This window comes from Ictalurus punctatus, chromosome 2, assembly GCF_001660625.3.
Source record: "Ictalurus punctatus breed USDA103 chromosome 2, Coco_2.0, whole genome shotgun sequence".
Taxonomy (NCBI): Eukaryota; Metazoa; Chordata; class Actinopteri; order Siluriformes; family Ictaluridae; genus Ictalurus; species Ictalurus punctatus.
In genome coordinates, this window is record NC_030417.2 from 14,950,964 (window position 1) to 14,967,974 (window position 17,011).

Here is a 17,011-nt window from a genome sequence, read left to right on the forward strand (position 1 = left end):
GTGGTCTCGTCCAGATCCAGGTGAAATCTAGTGTGATTCGACTGCAGTGAGAAAACGCTGAATCGACCTGATTGCAGGAAGTGTTTTGGGTTACAGGCTGCATGTTTTTTTCTAGATGCGAGCTATTAAACTGAGCCAAGGGACAGAGCTGTGGTGATGCAGAAGTGCCATGTGTTCTGGATATTTGGACCACAATGAAAATAAATGCTGGATGCAATCCTTACACAGTTTTAAACTAGCTATTTATATAATTAACTAATTATTTATTTAATGCTGGCTGCGTTTTCTCCGTACTCGGATGATTTTTGCGATTTCTACGAGCACTTGGCAAACGTTTGTTTTGTACTCCCAGCGCTGTTATTACGTGGAAGTACGTTTTCAGTCCTACTTGCCCCTCAGCCAATGCTTTTTTGGGCCGTTTAATTATGAACAGTCACCAAACCGAACAGCAAACAAACTAAAAGTATCAATTTCACTATGATTTAGACTAACCATAAAAAGTATATTTCATCCTTTCACTCTTGTTCGTCTCTCGCTCAGGACTGGCCGACCTCCATTTCCATTTAACACACACTCTTATTTGGTCTTTGAAGCACTTTATTTCAACTCCTCACTAGGAAAGCTCACTGGACGGCATTCTGGCGGCATGTCCTGCTTTATCCCTTTAACACTTAATTTTGTTAAGTATTATTGCATTAGTCTTGAAATTGCGTCTTTTAAAATAAATATTGTTGTTTTTTTATTCTGTTATTGGCTCTTACACATATAAAGCATACAGTATGTTATCGTTTTTATCAAAAAAAGTGGAAAATACTGATGTTACATAAGTAACAAATGTAAAAATAAAAAAAAATTAAGTACTTCAATCTTACTTCCCCTGAAAGTAAGATCATTTCCAGCATATGAAAAAATATCCATAAAAACACTGCTTAAGTACTTTAAGTTAATAATAATAAAAAAAAAAGTAGAAACAGTTCATTAAAAAACACACACAACAACAACAATAGAGAACATTGAATTTCCTTCATTGATACAAAATGTACACAAGTTCATAGTATTATGAGGATTTTGTTTTAGGTCAAAGGTCACAAGTAATGGCTCCTACAGGTCAGGAAGTGAATTAGCCTTAAGAAAGATGGCTGTCCCAGATACCTGCAGGTATCATCGCGTTACACATGGTCGCATACACTCCTCTTTCACATGAGAAGCAGGCCAGAGGAGTCTGGTAAAATGAAGAAAAAAAAAAAAAAAAAAAAAAAATCTGAGTGCCCCAGAAACTGTTTCTATTCCATCAGGTATCAATCACTAAAACATTTTCTTCAGTCAATCCTCATTATGTAACAACCTTACTTATTATAACTGAGATTGATCCTTTGTTCAGCTGCGTGTGAAATCTATCAGAACATCCTGTGTGTACGCCATTCATGTTTTTAAATGTCAAACCAAACCTTGAGAAATATCATTTGACCAAACCATATTAGTTTGTGAGAACAGTTCTCAGTAGTGCACTCAGACTTTTGGACCCTACTTTATGTTTGGAGAGCTGGAATGAGAGGAGCTCATTTATTTTTTATTTTTTTTTGATGAAGTTCATATGGTCATGCTGTTAAAACAGCCACATCCTCCCTTGGCTTTCTGTTGCACGGAAGAACGCAAATGAAAGTCTATGGGGTCATCAAGGACCTTTCGGATTTTATGGACGTCTATGGGATCCATGAAGAAGTATTAAAAGCTACAGTCCAAAAGTCTGAGTCTATGCAAAACCTGGTTTCAATGATACTTTTATTTGACATCTACAAAAATAAGTTATTACATGGAACCGAGGAGAAATGAAACCAATATTCTGTGAGCTCCATCAGCTACTTGTTACTGAATAGAGACAGTCATTTTCTGCAATAAATGTACAGGTGATAGTTTCATTTACTATGGTATTATATAATAATAATATTTTGCAGCCCTAATTTGGTGCTGCGACAATTTAAATAGTGCTTGGAGAGGATATCAATTTCTGGTAAAATTCAAACTTCTTGCTGTGGTTTGCTGATCAAGTAGCTCCATTGCTTTTATTTGTTTATATTTGGGATCGTGGACTCTGTAACACTAGAATCAACAGTCAAATACAAACAGTTTTTGGTTATGGACTCAGACTTATTGGACTATTTAAATCTTTCTTACTAAACAGGGATCAGGAGAATCACAGATGTATCGCTCTGCCATACTGCATTTAAGCTCGTCTTCTTACAAATACATGTACCAAAAAACAAAGACAAAAAAGAAGAACATTTATTATTGCAAGCGATTGCCTTCTCTCTGTCCATAGTCCATCCAGTCCTGATTGGTCCAAGAGAGAATATCTCATACATATTGCTCTGCCTCTCCCTCGGCAATGATGGTAACCGAACCATCGCCGCTGTTCATTTCAACATCGTTAGCAGCATTAGAATTTTCTGGAAGCATAGCTAAATCTTTAAAAACATCAACATAATGGCTAAATCCTGGTCCCCAGTTTAGTAGGTTGTCCCAGTTGAAGTTGCCAGATCCTTGGCCCAGTTTGTGGGGCAGTGTGTGATGCTGATACTCTCCAAAAGGGGTGTGGCCTCCACTGGCCCCGCCCTCTGCCCTACGACTTGAATATCTCCTTTGCTTGATTCTTCCCCCTCCGTAATCTTCATCATCAGCATCGGATTCGTTAACTTGTGATAGTTTTGGAACTCGAGAACCATAGTTGACTGGTTTTTCCCGGTCATATTCCATCTCAGAGCAGGTGAAGGAGTCATGCGAATCGCTCTCTGAGGACGAATCCGGTGCTGGAATTCCATCTGCAGGATTTCGCACACGAGAAAGCGGACGTCGGGCGTCTTCCTCAGACGATGAGCGTCCGTGATCAGCACTGCAGATGCTGGGGTTTCTGGGTCGCGGAGTGTTGAGTCGCTCCACTTCTTCTATAGACAATCCAATAGGTGGCCCGGTCTCCAATGGAATTTGCTCAATTGGCTGCTTCAAGCGGCTCGCGGGTCTTGACCCGTGACCCGCCATCGTTTGTGGGCTCTTGCTGCGCCTTCCAAGGCGTGATGCTGTGTAATTAAAGATAGCTGCTGACTGGCAAGTGTCTCCATGAAGATCTAATGGGCTTCCATCACGCCTCGCCAGATTCAGATTCATCTCCCGTGTTGGTGTGTTGCGGTAAAATGAGGCCGGTTTGCTAAAATGTGCAGGGCTGTGGCGAGACAAAGGGGTAGGTGTAGGGCAGGGGGCATGGCTAAGTGGCGTTTGGCGAAGTCCTTGAGTGTAAGAAGGTTGGTAAGTGTAACTAGTAGCGCCCAAGGTTAGTGGCGATTGGCGAGCATAACCCAGAGGACTATGGCGCTGGATTTGAATGCTGAATTTTGGGGTGTGGCTTCGGAACTGCTTGTAATGCTGGACAATGTCGGCGTCAGATGGTGCAATACTGCTGGCATTGTCGATGTCATAGTGCTCAATTTCTGCGATTTCCGGTGCACTTGGAATCGTATCACCACTCTCTGGAACGTCTGTCTCATCATATATCAGGTAGGGATTCTCACGCTCAATAATATCTGGCTTTGGATTTCCCTCTGGCTGTTTCCGCACCGTCATGTCAACGTCCCCGATGTTGTCTGGATCATCAAATGCCACGTTCTCGCTTCCCTTCTTCTTCTTCTTTTTCTTTTTCTTTGCTTTCTTTTCCTCCTTTGGTACGGCCGTCTTTCCGCCTCCTTTGCAGTGATTGTGTAAAATAAGGCCAAGCACCAACAGAGCGAGAATCGTGGCACAGCCACCCACAATCGCCGGAACTGCCCAAATTGGTAAAATGAATTCTTCGTTATTGGAGTCAGAAACACAACTAAAACCACCATTGCTTCCAACTTTGCATACCGTGCCATGTGGACAAGTTACACCCAGGCATGCCACTAGGGTTTCACACACTTGTCCTGTGTACAGTTCATCGCACATGCAGCTAAAGCCACCACGGTTAGCAGGGACACAACTGCCACCATTTTGGCAGGGACTGGAAGTGCAGTCTCCAGGAGGAACGCACTGGTAGCTAAACCACTGGTTGACGCACATCATACCGTCCCAGCAGGAGGCACTAGCACACATGTCCGGCCCACGGCAACCGATTTTCACTGACTCATCTGTCCCAGAAATAGAGATGGAGACAATTCGGTGGTCGCCGGAGAATGGCAGGAGCTCGCCATTGTATTTTACGTATGCGAAGCAGCCATCAAAACCTGAAAAGAGACAAAGAGTGTATTATTGGCATTATGTTTATCATATGGAAGGATTATTAGCATTATAATAGGCATTTTTATTAGTATAGTATTATTAGAGGTAAGTGTTGGGTATTGTTAGCATTATTATTATTAACAGACAGGATTATTAGATTTCATGTTAGTATTCTTCTTCTCCTTCTCTTCTTCTTCTTCTTCTTCTTATTATTATTATTATTATCAATCACCAACAAAAATAACAAAAACGTTAAGAGAGATGTTAATGCTTTATTACTACTTTAAAGCTTTATTACTTTTTAAAAATTACTTTTACTTTTATTACTTTTAAAGCTTTATAACTACTATAAATACTACTTTAGTAGTACTATAGTAATGATATAACTAATAATCATCATCTGCTAATGAAATTAAAAGAGGAATGATGATCAGCAGGTTAATATTAACATTAATTAACATTATTATTTGAATTAGCAGTGTAGGAATATTAGTATTTTACTAATAATCTACTAATAATAATGTAGATAATAATAATAATAATAATAATGCCATTGCTTTCAGTATTACTAGCATGATTATTAGCATAATTATTAGCATTAGCACGATATTAGTATTATGAGAGAATAAAAAATATAAATATTTACTCAAGAACACATTATTTATTGCACAGCCCCTGTTTATAGCAACATCTGGTCAAATTTGCTCTCTTTATCTCACGCCAACAAATTTAAACTAACGGAATCTGAAATATGGGAACATAAGTTTCCCTGCGTGCAGGTTAGAGATCAGGTTCAGCCAAGCCGACTTGGCCTTTTCATCTCCAATAAAGCAAAAGCAAATCCTCTCCATTTACATGGGAGGGGCGGTTTGTGGATAAATTGAATAAACATCTGTTTATGTTGGTAAAGCAACATCAAGAGGAAATATGAGAACTCACGTTATGATTAGTCACATCACCATTTCACCCAGATGGTTTTGAACCCAATGTATGAGGCCAAAGATGTTATCTTAAAAAAAAAATCTCTCCAGACACTCCTGGATTCAATAAGAGTTAATTGGTGAAGAACTGTTATTTCAACCGTTATCAAAAACTTGTCATTCTGAACTAATATTTGGTTAAAAATGTTTCTTTGCACATGCTGCTGTATATGCTAGCATACAAATTTAATAGCCTTCTAGTTTGCCAACACAATACAACTTGCCTTGTCAAATTTCTATTATTATCAATCATTCTTTACTAATATAAAGTAAGCGCTATAATAATGGTCTTATTGGCTACATCCATTAAAAATAACACATAATACCTAGCAAAAGTCTGTTTAGGAGTATGATTTATTTTCCCACAAGGATTATTTTCCCTGTAACTTTACATTTAAGAATGGCTACCTAGGCATGCCCAAATTAAATGAACACATAAGGTAAACGTGTATGTGCAGCATACTAAAAGATTGCATCTTTCGCATGAGCAAAATTGCACGTTTTGCCTGTTTTGCTCATTTGCCTTAACGAATGTGCAATTTAGGGCATTTCTACAAAACATGCAAAATAAATGCAGTGTTGATGCAATTAGCCTGAAAGTCACTTTAAGAATGATGATTGTGTGTGCAAATTAGCAAAAGTGAAGAGCATGTATTAAATTTGACAATTAATAGACAGAGATAGCACAATGGCACTTTTTCTTTTCAAATACTGATACTGAAACCTTGACTCACAGCTGATACCAATACCCACCAAATATTGTTTTCTTTTAAAACTACTAAGCTTTAAAATGTTTTTGGTTAACTGAAGCACTTCACACTTAGACTCTTTCACAGAAAAATCTCATACTTTGCAATTATAATGAATATAATAAAGTATAAATATAATAAAAGCAATCCTAACAAAAGAAAAAAAAGTCTCTTTATTAAAAAAAAACAACAAAAAAATTATTTTCCAAATCCAATTCAAGTCTTTGCCATTTGTTACAGGATCTGCTATCTGTTACGTTTTATCCAATATCTGATCCACCATTTTATGCTGATATAATTCTATATAGAATGATATAGAAATAATCCAAAAGTTCAGCAGGATTGTCTTAGTATCGCAGAATATTCAGACAGTTTCGTGTGTAATGAATATGATATAATATTACCATGGTAAACCTGGTTACATATTAAATACTGAGCTCAAGTTCACTCCTTCTTTCCTCCCAAATTTTTGGGATCGCTCTAAATTCACGAGTGACATAATGGTGATTTATCTCAGTGGGGGAACTGGTTTAGATCCTACTAAGTGTTATTACAGTGCAATTTTAGTCATGTTAAGTCTTCTTAGTCATTCCTGATTTCTATAATACAGATCTGTCCCAGTGATAAAATAATGGATTCTTCAATAATAAGGCTCAGCACAGGGAAATGTTGGATTAGTGCTTGATAACTGATCAAACAAAAACCTAATGCTAATATGAAGCTGTGACTAGTTAACCTGGTGTGGTTTTCTGCAGGTTGGTCCGTGGCGGCTCTCCTCCGAGCGACACTGTGAGGACGCCGAGACCTCCGAAGTCCTGCGTGGTGCGTGTGATGATGCGCAGGATTGACTCGTCGATGAGGACAGTGGTGGAGGAGACGTTCCTCTGTAACCGCAGCGTGTGCCACTGACCGTCTGAGAAAACTCCATCTCCCACAGTCCTCTCCACTTTCCCCGCTATGCCGGCATCAGACACGTACTGCAGGTTCCCATTCTTCAGCTGGTGCAAGGAACAAGGAGAAACGTTTGGTTACTGAGGTTCAGGTCAGGGTTAGTGCACTATGTAACTACAGTAATACACACGTATAATGTGTGTGTGTGTGTGTGTGTGTGTGTGTAAAAGAGAGAGAATGTGCAAAAGACAAAGAGTGAGACAAAGGAAAAGGGGAAGGAAAGAAAGGTTGTTGGTTGATAAAGAGAAAGACAGACAGTAAAAGTACGAGAGACAAAGAGAGACAGAGAGACAGAAAGAGAGAGAGACAGAGAGAGAGATCGCAATGGATAGATTGTGAGATTAAATCTTGATAGTGTGCATCTCACGTTCACACATTTCCATCACTGAGTTCAGTTTGAGGATGACGTCTAATGAAGCCAGAGAGCGAAAGAGAGAGAGAGAGAGAGAGAGAGAAAGATAAATGTCTCTAGTAACATGTAATTGGAGAGAAAAGAGGTAAAGCATGAGGGGGAGAGAGGAAAGAGTGTACACTGTGCAGGTTGTGTGATTTAAAACGGTCACAAACTCTGGAAATGGAAAATCCATCTTGCCAAGGGGGAAAAAAACCGACATGAAAATCAATCTGGAGAACAAATCTTGACCTACCTCTAGCATCATGCACTGATACTGTGTGTTTGTGTGTGTGTGTGTGTGTGTGTGTGAGAGAGAGAGAGAGAGAGAGAGAGAGAGAGAGAGAGATAATGCGACAGGAGGTCAGTAATAGAAGAAAGAAAGAAAGAAAGAAAGAAAGAGGGATGAAAGATGGAGGAATAGGAGGACAGGCAGAAAGAGTGGGAAAGGGATTTTAGGAGAGGAATAGGTAGAAGACGGAGAAGAAGGAGAGAAATAAGAAGTAAGGGATTGCTGGCGAGATAACGCTAACGACACGTGATAGTGAGAACACTAAAAAAAGAGGAAAGAGAGAGACAGAGAGAGAGAGAGAGAGAGAGAGTTGAAGAGATGCAGAGGGTTTGAGTGATTGGCTTTGTGCCCAGAATTCGTCAAGCTTAAACTGGAGCTGAGTGAGGAAATACAGCACACACACACACACACACACACACACACGCACGCACACACAATAACTCAACCATAACAATGTGTATACATCATAAATGTGTGTGCATTACTCGTAGCCTAAAAGTATCAGCAACTCATCACTTGCTATGGTGTGTGTGTGTGTGTGTGTGTGCATGTGTTACTTCTCACCCTGACAGTAGTATAGTTAGAGATTTCCTGGACATGTAAAATTGTTCCAGTTTTGCTGCGAGTGCGGAACTTCAGCTCCAGGCTGCTGCTCTCGTAGTGTGTATGCGAGTGTGTTTGTGACTGCGGGTATGTGTGTGAGAAGCTCTGCAAATTCCGCTGCATCATCGTGTCTCTCTTCCAGCTCTGACGAAGAGAGTAATCCAAACGGCCGCTACCGTCAAGGGATAGAGCCGAATCTGCAGAAATGACTAGAATAGGAAAAGAGGAAAAAATCTTTTAAACTAGTCTTCAGATATGTCCTTCTCCAACAATATATCCAACTGCCCTCTCTGGGCCCTCTTTCTCCATCACTCTACTGTATATAAAACCAGCCTCTGCATGGTCATACCCCACAGACCTATATCAAACTGCCCCCATCTTACCACTATTACCGTATTATTCTATATCAAAACTGCACCCCCTAACCAGTCTTACCCCACTGATCTACTGTATATTAAACTGCCCCCTATGGCCCATCTTACCCCACTTAACTAGATCAAAGTTCCTCCTCTGACAACTCTTACCCAATCGATTTGCCCTGTCTTCCCCTTTCTTATCAAACTGATCTATATCAAACTGCCCCTGACTGGTCTTACCCCACAGATCCATATCCAATGGCCCCCTGTGACCCATTTCCCCCTATAAATCTCTATCAAACGTATCTCTTTGTCCTGTCTTACACCACTGACCTAAATCAAATTGCTCAAATTGACCATGTCTGCCATATTATTCCAACCAAACCATTGGATATCAATATATATATATCAGTATATAACCCTCTGAGCCATCATAGCCTTACAAAATAGATTAAGCTGCCCTTTCTGGCCCATTTTACCACTCCTACTAATCTACTACTAGTATACCAAATCTAGCTCCTCTGACGTGTCTAGTCACACAAATCTGCCCATTCTTACCTTAGTGATCAATGTCAAACTGTCTCCTGACCTGTCTTCCCCATCAGTCTTTATCAGTTTACCTTCTCTGACCCCTCTCTTACCTAACTGATCTCTATTTAAATTGACACTGCTGACCCTTTGTTCTCCCATCAATCTTAGTCAAACCACGCTCTATGACCTGTCTTACTCAATTAATCCAAATCAAACCAACCCCCCAGCCCCCCACCCTCAAAGTTGCCTTACCCGGTAGATCTAAATCAAACATCCTCCTCTGATCATCTTTACCCAGTTACTCCAAATTAAACTGCCCCTTTTGAGCAATCTTACCTAACTGATTCAAATCAAGCTGCCCCCTCTGACCATCTTAACCCAGTTACTACAAATTAAACTGCCCCATCTGATCAATCTTACCCAACTGATCCAAATCATGCTGCCCCATCTGACCAATGTTACATGAATAATCACATCAATATATTAAACTTCCTATTCTGACCTATCTTACCCCATTAATCTATATAAAATCGCCTTGTTTGACCTGTCTTACTCCATCATTCTACATCAAACTGCCCCCTCTGACATATCTTACCCCATTAATGTATATCAAATAGTCCCCTCTGACCTATCTTATCCCATCAATCTACATTAAACTACCCTCTTTGACCACTTTTTCCCAATCAATCCAAATCACCCCTACTGAATCATATTCCTTACATTTCTCGCAGTATTTGCCCGTGAGTCCTTCAGCGCATTGGCACTGTTGCCATGACCACATGTCCAAACACGTCCCGCCATGCCTGCAAGGGTTAGTCACACATGCTCCTTCCATCCTGGGACATCTGCAAGACACACACACACACACACACACACACACACACACACACACACACACACACACACGTATAAAGACAACATTTTGATGTACTGACAGACAGACAGAGAAGCAGATGAGATGATCCCACCACTAACAAAAACAAATGGAAAGAGAGCGAACTGTATTAGCATATTAGCAAAAGATCTGTCGTCTCCATTTTATAAACCCATAAAAACACTGCATGTTTTTTTCTAGCTTACAAAAACAGACGTTTGGACACTAATAAAAGTGTATCAGACAGCAGGCAGTTCACTGAAGTGTGATCTTCAATAGCTGCCTGTTGAGGGAAGTGGGTTCACCGAGTGTGTATGAATACAGTAAAGCCCAAAAGAGTCCAGTAGCAAGCACTGTTTTTATTTCAACAGTTATCAAAACACTAATACTACTGTATCTCTCTCATATGAAACATACTTGGTAATGGTGAATCCAGTAATTTTTCCTCTCACTGACTGGCTGAGACAGTGTGTGTGTTTTCAGAGTTCTTCTCCGTTGACCAAGCAAACAGTATACACAGATGAGCTATGGTTTTCTTTTAGGCTTCATCAACATCTTGGTTCGCCATACAGGACAGTAGTGATAACTAAACTACAGGTAAAATATGGCAGTATAGCTAGTGCAGTATAGCTAGCACATATGTGTAGCACTCATGGGTAGCAAATTACAGCGACTACTGGAGTAGTAGACCAACCATAGATACTCTAAACAATAGACAAAACTATACAATGTTGCAAACATTGTTACACATGCATCACTTCAATACTAGAAGGCAAAAAAACTCAATTTCAATCCAGAAATTAAGGCAACTGCAGTAAAATAAACAGAAAGATGAGTCTACCTGAATTCTTTAGCCTATCTATAACTATAATTATATATGCGTGTGTGTGTGTGTGTGTGTGCGCAAATGTGTATGTGTAACACACCTGTCTAAGATGCCTTGAGATGACAGAGCCTGCGATGGCTCCAGAGGCCGTCCGTTGATGGCAAATTCCATGATGCAGCCGACAAAATCATGTGTGTTCACCTGATTTTTGCGCTGTAGGAGCGGTTCAATCGCTCGAACGCCGCCGACTGACAAACGATTCGGCTGTACATCCAAAATCCTGTGAGAATAATAGGGAGAGATACAAAGAAAAGATAGAAAGAATAAGGAAAAGGATATGGGGAAAGAAGGAGATAGGGAGAGATACAAAGAAAAGATAGAGAGAGGCAGACAGATAGAGTGAGAAGGTAAAAAGAGAGAGAGAAAAAATACAGAATACAGAAAACGCAAGACAACCACAAAGAAAGAGCGGGATAGCGAAAGATGGAAAGAAAGCAGAGAGCGAGAAAGGGAGACAAACAACGAGAGAAATATGAGACAGAGATGGAGCGAAAGAAAAACAATGAAAGACAGAAAAAAAAATAAGAAGACAGACCAGACAGAGAAAATTAGAAAGACAGTGAGATGGAGAAAGGTAGAGTTAGTAGCTCCCGGAAGGACACACAGGCTATTGTGTCCAAATAAACCTCACCATGAAAATAAATGAAGATGATAAAAATAATTAAATTAGCTGCATGCAGTTTAATTACTAAAGGAAGCTAAGCTAGCAAATACAGAAAGGAACAACGAAAAATGGTTTCCTACAGCTACCATTGTAAATATAAGTGCCTATTCACCAGTCAGTATGGACAGCCACATTGCTGACAGTGCAGTACCCGGGCTCCTGTTCTTCTCCACACAGATCAACAGTGAGTGACGCAGCCTTACAAATGAAAAAGATATTACTTGTTAGCAAAATTAGCCTCAAATTAGCCTTTGTTGCAATGACCTGAAGTGAGGTAAAGAAAAACAATGCTAACAAATTAACAAAACCTGAGGACTAATTAAAATGGCTGTGCAGCCCAGGCTTAATAATGAGAAACACTATATAGCTGTCTAACCAAGTCACAAAAGGGTTAACTTTGATTTTCTTGTTATCTTTGATGGAATTGTAAGTAAGCAAATGGGTTAACTCTATCAGGTAGTGAGCTGACCAATCAGCTGCCACCTAGGCTCTGTTACAGTTACACCTCTAGGTTAGTGTCTCTGTACATTCTTTTGGCGCTTGCACCTGAGCATAGGAGGCTGCGTTATCCACTTGAGAGTAAAAGAGAGCTGTGCCTGAATCCACTGTTGTCACGGAGCTAAAGGCAGTGAATTCTGCTAAAATGGTCAGGTTTTGGTAAAGAGTTGGAAACATTGTGCGGAGATCCTTTCCACGTAATGATACAGATCCCCACGTTCCAGGCGTTCTTCCAGAGATTCATAGATTCCCAGTCTGGGTGGCGAGCCAACCGTGTTTGTGACTCTGACTTTAGATGGATTGCCAGGATCATCTTCTTCATCTTCATGGTGGTAGGACAAACACTAACACGAACTAAAAAGGGCCCAACGTTGGTAACTGAACTCTTGTCAACAAAGGCAAGTGAAACTGAGGACGAACTGAGCTCAAGGGAATTTAAAAGGGGATTTATTTATGTGCGCACTTTATTATTTTAGTTTGTTATTTTTTCATAACTTTTTTTGTATATGTATGTACCAGCCCTGCGTATTTAATACATTTTATGCAAACTGTCATTCTGGTATGGTATTCTTTTTATTGACCTTCAATTCTCAGGCTCTTAACAATTTAGCATCTTCTGATGCTGGTCCAAATTCATATTACTGATAACCTCTAAGACTACTTTAGACTACTACACCTATGTACATTCTTACTACCTCGTAATAAGGGTTACAGCTACAAGGAGTTTTTTCTGAGATGAAGTAAAGGGAAACAATGCTAACAATGCTACCAACTAGCAAAACCTACTGAGGATCAGTTTTTTGTATCTTTCTTACTGCAGTGACTTGAGGTAAAGAAAAAAAAAACAAATGCTACCAATGCTATCAATTAGTGAAACCTGTTAAGGACCAGTTAGCATAGCTGCTAGGATTTTCTTTTCCTTTGTATCCTTCTTATTCCTTGTAATGGCTTGTGGTGGGATAAAGATAAGCAATGCTAACAGCACTAGCAATTAAAGAAACATATCAAGGACTAGCTAGCATGGCTGGCATGGAGTTTTCTATTTTTTGTATCCTTCTAAACTGAGAACACCCCAGACTAAGGGTTCACATGAGGAGAAATGAGCTCAGGCAGAATTGTTGTGAATGAAATAAAGAGTTACAGTGAGTTAAATAGAAACATCATTCCTCTCTGTTGTTAAACAAACACACTATGGCTCCTCACTGCCATTGTGTCCAAACCCACAACTTTGCGGTTTATGAACAGAGGGAGGAAAGACGGTCGTGGCAAGAGAGATGGAAAGAGCGCAAAGGTGTTGAAAAACAGGGGGCGATGCTTGGCGCCCACACAGGCCTCTGGGTAAACACAGCATAAACCCGCAAAAAGCCCCCGCTCCTAATCGTTAACGCAGAGTCGCGGCTTGGGCGAGTGAAATATGGCTGCGAGAAAATAAACCAACGATGGAAACAAGACGCATTTGTCTTCTGCAGCTTTGGTGTACACTGATACAGTTGAGTTACCGCATGGCTCGACCATCTGGGCTTTTTATTACTACGGCTATACACTTCAAAGAGCCTTGGCCGCAAAGAAAGACCTCGCACAGCAAGCATACTGATCTACAATTGGCTCTCCAAGTCCACAGAATTACATTCGTTAAGATATGAAAGGCAAAGGATTGGACCCCAAAGATATATAGTACACAAAGGCGAAGAATCCCAGATGTAGTACGATGTAAAATAACTGATCTCTTGTTACAAGCCATTAGAATATTGTGTTGTTTTAAGATTGTAGATTATATGAAGTTTGTTTTTATACAACGCAGGCTCTTATTGCACAGTAGTGAGTGCGTGTATGTGTGTGTTTGTGAGCTCTCTTTTCTAAAATGAATCCAGCTGGGGCACACACAACTTTCATTTCTTCCAAACATGTTTGTTGCCCAACTTACTGGTCTACATATAAAAGGAAACTTGCCATCAACAAGTTTCACTTAAAAGTTATGTTTCTTCTCATATCTTGGCAGCTTATCAGTGCTGGGGCTTAAACAAATCTTAATCACTGAACTACTATTGCCCAAAAAACTTAAGGCCCTGTCTTTAGTTGCGCTGGGGTGAAATTCAGAAAGTAAAGGTACAGCTGAAATTCAAGCCGAGGATCTACTTTTTAATAGACAGACTCTTCAACTAACTAAGCCACAGTGCCATTTCAGTAGCACCTTTTGGATGCTTTGTTTAAAAAGGTGCCATTATTTTGCCAGTTTTGTAACCCTGATTGTATCTTCTCTCCTTGGTAGAAATGAGGGAACATTAAGTCATAACAGGGCAATAAAAAAGTCAGCAGCTGCCTCCGGGCAGAAACTGGAACGTCTTAACTAAACAAAAGTACAGTAGCCTTGACTTGCATAGTTCGACCTTAAGCACAGAGGGACAACCAAGGGTTGCTTATGACTTTAACATCTGCGCAAAATCCATATCCAAAAAAAAAAAAAAAAAACCCACACAGGCCCATCTTAATGATCCACAACACCTTTCCCAAACACACAGATTGGTTGTTCTTTACACCTCCATAGGGATGTGCTGAAAGCTTGGTTTTTAACTCCACAATAATCTTCAGACCAGATTTAGAACTGTCTAACATACAAACTGCACCAGCTAGCATTTGTTTCACAATGCTAGCTATTTCAGAACCCAGAATTTTATCATTTTAGCAGATTCCACTATACCTCTGGAAGCCCAATGCTGAATGACATACCCTAACTCACATCTGACCAAAACAAATTGTCTGATAGATTTCAGCTTTGGTTTGATGTGATTAAAAAAAACTATGAGACAATTGCAGGGAATTTGTACATCTTGGAACGTTAAAGAGATTAGGAAAAAAAAGACCAGGATTAATCAAAAATAATTGCTGGCCAAGAAGAACCACAAGAAAGAACAAGTGAGCATGTGGTGTGAGCCATTCGATTAGTGTTTTGTTTCAATGTTATATCAGCCGCCATATCTTTCACACTCGGCTTCCCCCAGTGCAGGTTCACGTTACACCAAACTGGCTTTGCAAAGATTGCAATATTTTTTTTTAATAGAAAATCATACAGTAATGATGATAATGGATGGTAATAGCAGTCAAATACATTTTTCTATAATCGAGAAGATGTGTTTCCACTCATCTAAAGAGCTTCAATAGTTTACCAATGTTCTGTTGACAGCTAGTAGACATTACTGAGTAGACCTGGAAAATGACCTGGATGACTTATAACCATGGTTGGATGTTATTTTACGAATCTATACATGACTTACCATTCCAGCTCTCCTAGCTATGACCGTGTGGAACTGACCATCTGAAACTTGAACCATAGTCATGAGCTTGTAGGTGCCACTGCCCAGGTTAAAGGAAAACCTCATCCGACCTTCACAGATCTCCAGTGCCAGAAACTCAGCTTTGTCACCGGTCTGGTTGTCATGATTGTACATAATCAGGGCATTTTCCTTCAGTGTGGCAAACTTAATGTAAATATAATTATTGTTGGGATCCAAACTTGGGAACTCCATATAAGACAGCTCCTCAAATCCATAGCTGTTAAGCTCGCAGTGTTTTCCAAAAACGCCTGTGAAACAGGAGGGAATAAATTAGTATTTCTTCAACTGATATGATGACTTTACATATCTTTCTTACATAAATTCAAGCCAACAAGTGTTATGCATACAGAATGAGTGACAAACGTTCCCCAAAGCAGACAATTTTGGTAGTGAATCTTGATATTTTCCAGTATGGCCTGAATCATGGCCAAGTCTGATAAACACTGCTCGAGAACAAGCCTGAACACCTGGCTTTTGCAGCTGGAGTGATGACTTACCAAATGGACAGTGACAGTAATAGCCTTCCACGCGGCTCTGGCAGGAGCCTCCATTGAAACAGGGGTTACACTCACAGTAATTGATGATGGAGTCACAGGTTTTCCCTGAGTTCATGAAACAACACACATGAAAATGAATGAGGTGAGGATGACATAGGCATATGGTGAAGGGCTGTTCATGTATGGGGCTCCCGGAAACCAACAGGGGATTTTGTGCCTTTGCACTCTCTCTAGTTCTGGTCTACTTCAGCCTCCTCAGCCAAAACAATTCTGAAAGGCTCTCACCTTGTAAATGCACCCAAGTGTCTAAAAGAATAGGGGATGAAAGCATATACCTGTCATGACAGCATTAACTCAACATATATACCCTATCTTCACTAGATCTGGGAGGCCAATAAAATGAACATTACACAATGGGAGTAACAAAATAAACAGACTGTGATCAGTACAAGATGGTAGGTACATGCAAACTCATGAATGTGCAGAACTAAGATTAGCTTTTCTCATTTGCTATCCATGATTTCAGAAATGTTAAACAAAAAGCTTAAGGGACATAAATTCCTTCCCTACAACTGGGCCTGCAAAACAGGAAGTTGGGGGTTCAGCAGGAAAACTACTGTAAGTCAATAGGTGTAATACTTCTGCAGCTCCCATTTATCTGGGGCCTCAGACATGAATGCTCACGATCATTTATTATGGTCATAATAAAATAGGACAATAATGACTCAAAGCCTGAGTGTGCCAGAGACAAACCGTCTGCTGTAGCGCCATATGAAGAGGCCCATCCAAAAGCTACAGGCAGCAGCTGCCCAAACAGAGCTTATTCAATGTAATGTTATCATAAACAGTTAAGTGCATTCACTCCCTTTATACACTAGCTCAGTTATATTTATTAAGTCTTCAACTAGCCATTACATTTAGTTGGGGCTAATCTACACCACTGTGTGTTGACACTACAGGAACCATTCTAATTAGATCACTTTTCAGATGCTTGCTACATCCAACAGTTAACAGAAGAGCATTGTTGAAGCATTTTCCCTTTCAAGACTCCATTAAGCAGTTTGCCAAATGAACTTTTAACTTACAGAGCTCTTCAATGCATAAACATGGAAAGGCTTTAATCCACAGAAAGCAGGTAGTGAAACTTGACTCGAGTGCACTT

The 17,011-nt window shown here is 40.1% G+C and overlaps 1 protein-coding gene across 1 annotated transcript in view; it reads right to left on the reverse strand.

Moving 5' to 3' along the window:
* Positions 1-1,004: 1,004 nt before the first annotated feature.
* Positions 1,005-17,011, reverse strand: part of LOC108256470 (protocadherin Fat 4) — a 107,798-nt gene continuing 91,791 nt past the window's right edge. The window contains exons 10-17 of the mRNA XM_053688190.1: positions 15,850-15,954; positions 15,293-15,600; positions 11,635-11,720; positions 10,899-11,078; positions 9,819-9,943; positions 8,173-8,420; positions 6,711-6,972; positions 1,005-4,250 (exon numbers count right to left, since the gene is read on the reverse strand). Coding sequence (XP_053544165.1) covers positions 2,356-4,250; positions 6,711-6,972; positions 8,173-8,420; positions 9,819-9,943; positions 10,899-11,078; positions 11,635-11,720; positions 15,293-15,600; positions 15,850-15,954 — 3,209 coding nt within the window. The 3' untranslated portion in view covers positions 1,005-2,355. The remainder of the gene's footprint in view (positions 4,251-6,710; positions 6,973-8,172; positions 8,421-9,818; positions 9,944-10,898; positions 11,079-11,634; positions 11,721-15,292; positions 15,601-15,849; positions 15,955-17,011) is intronic.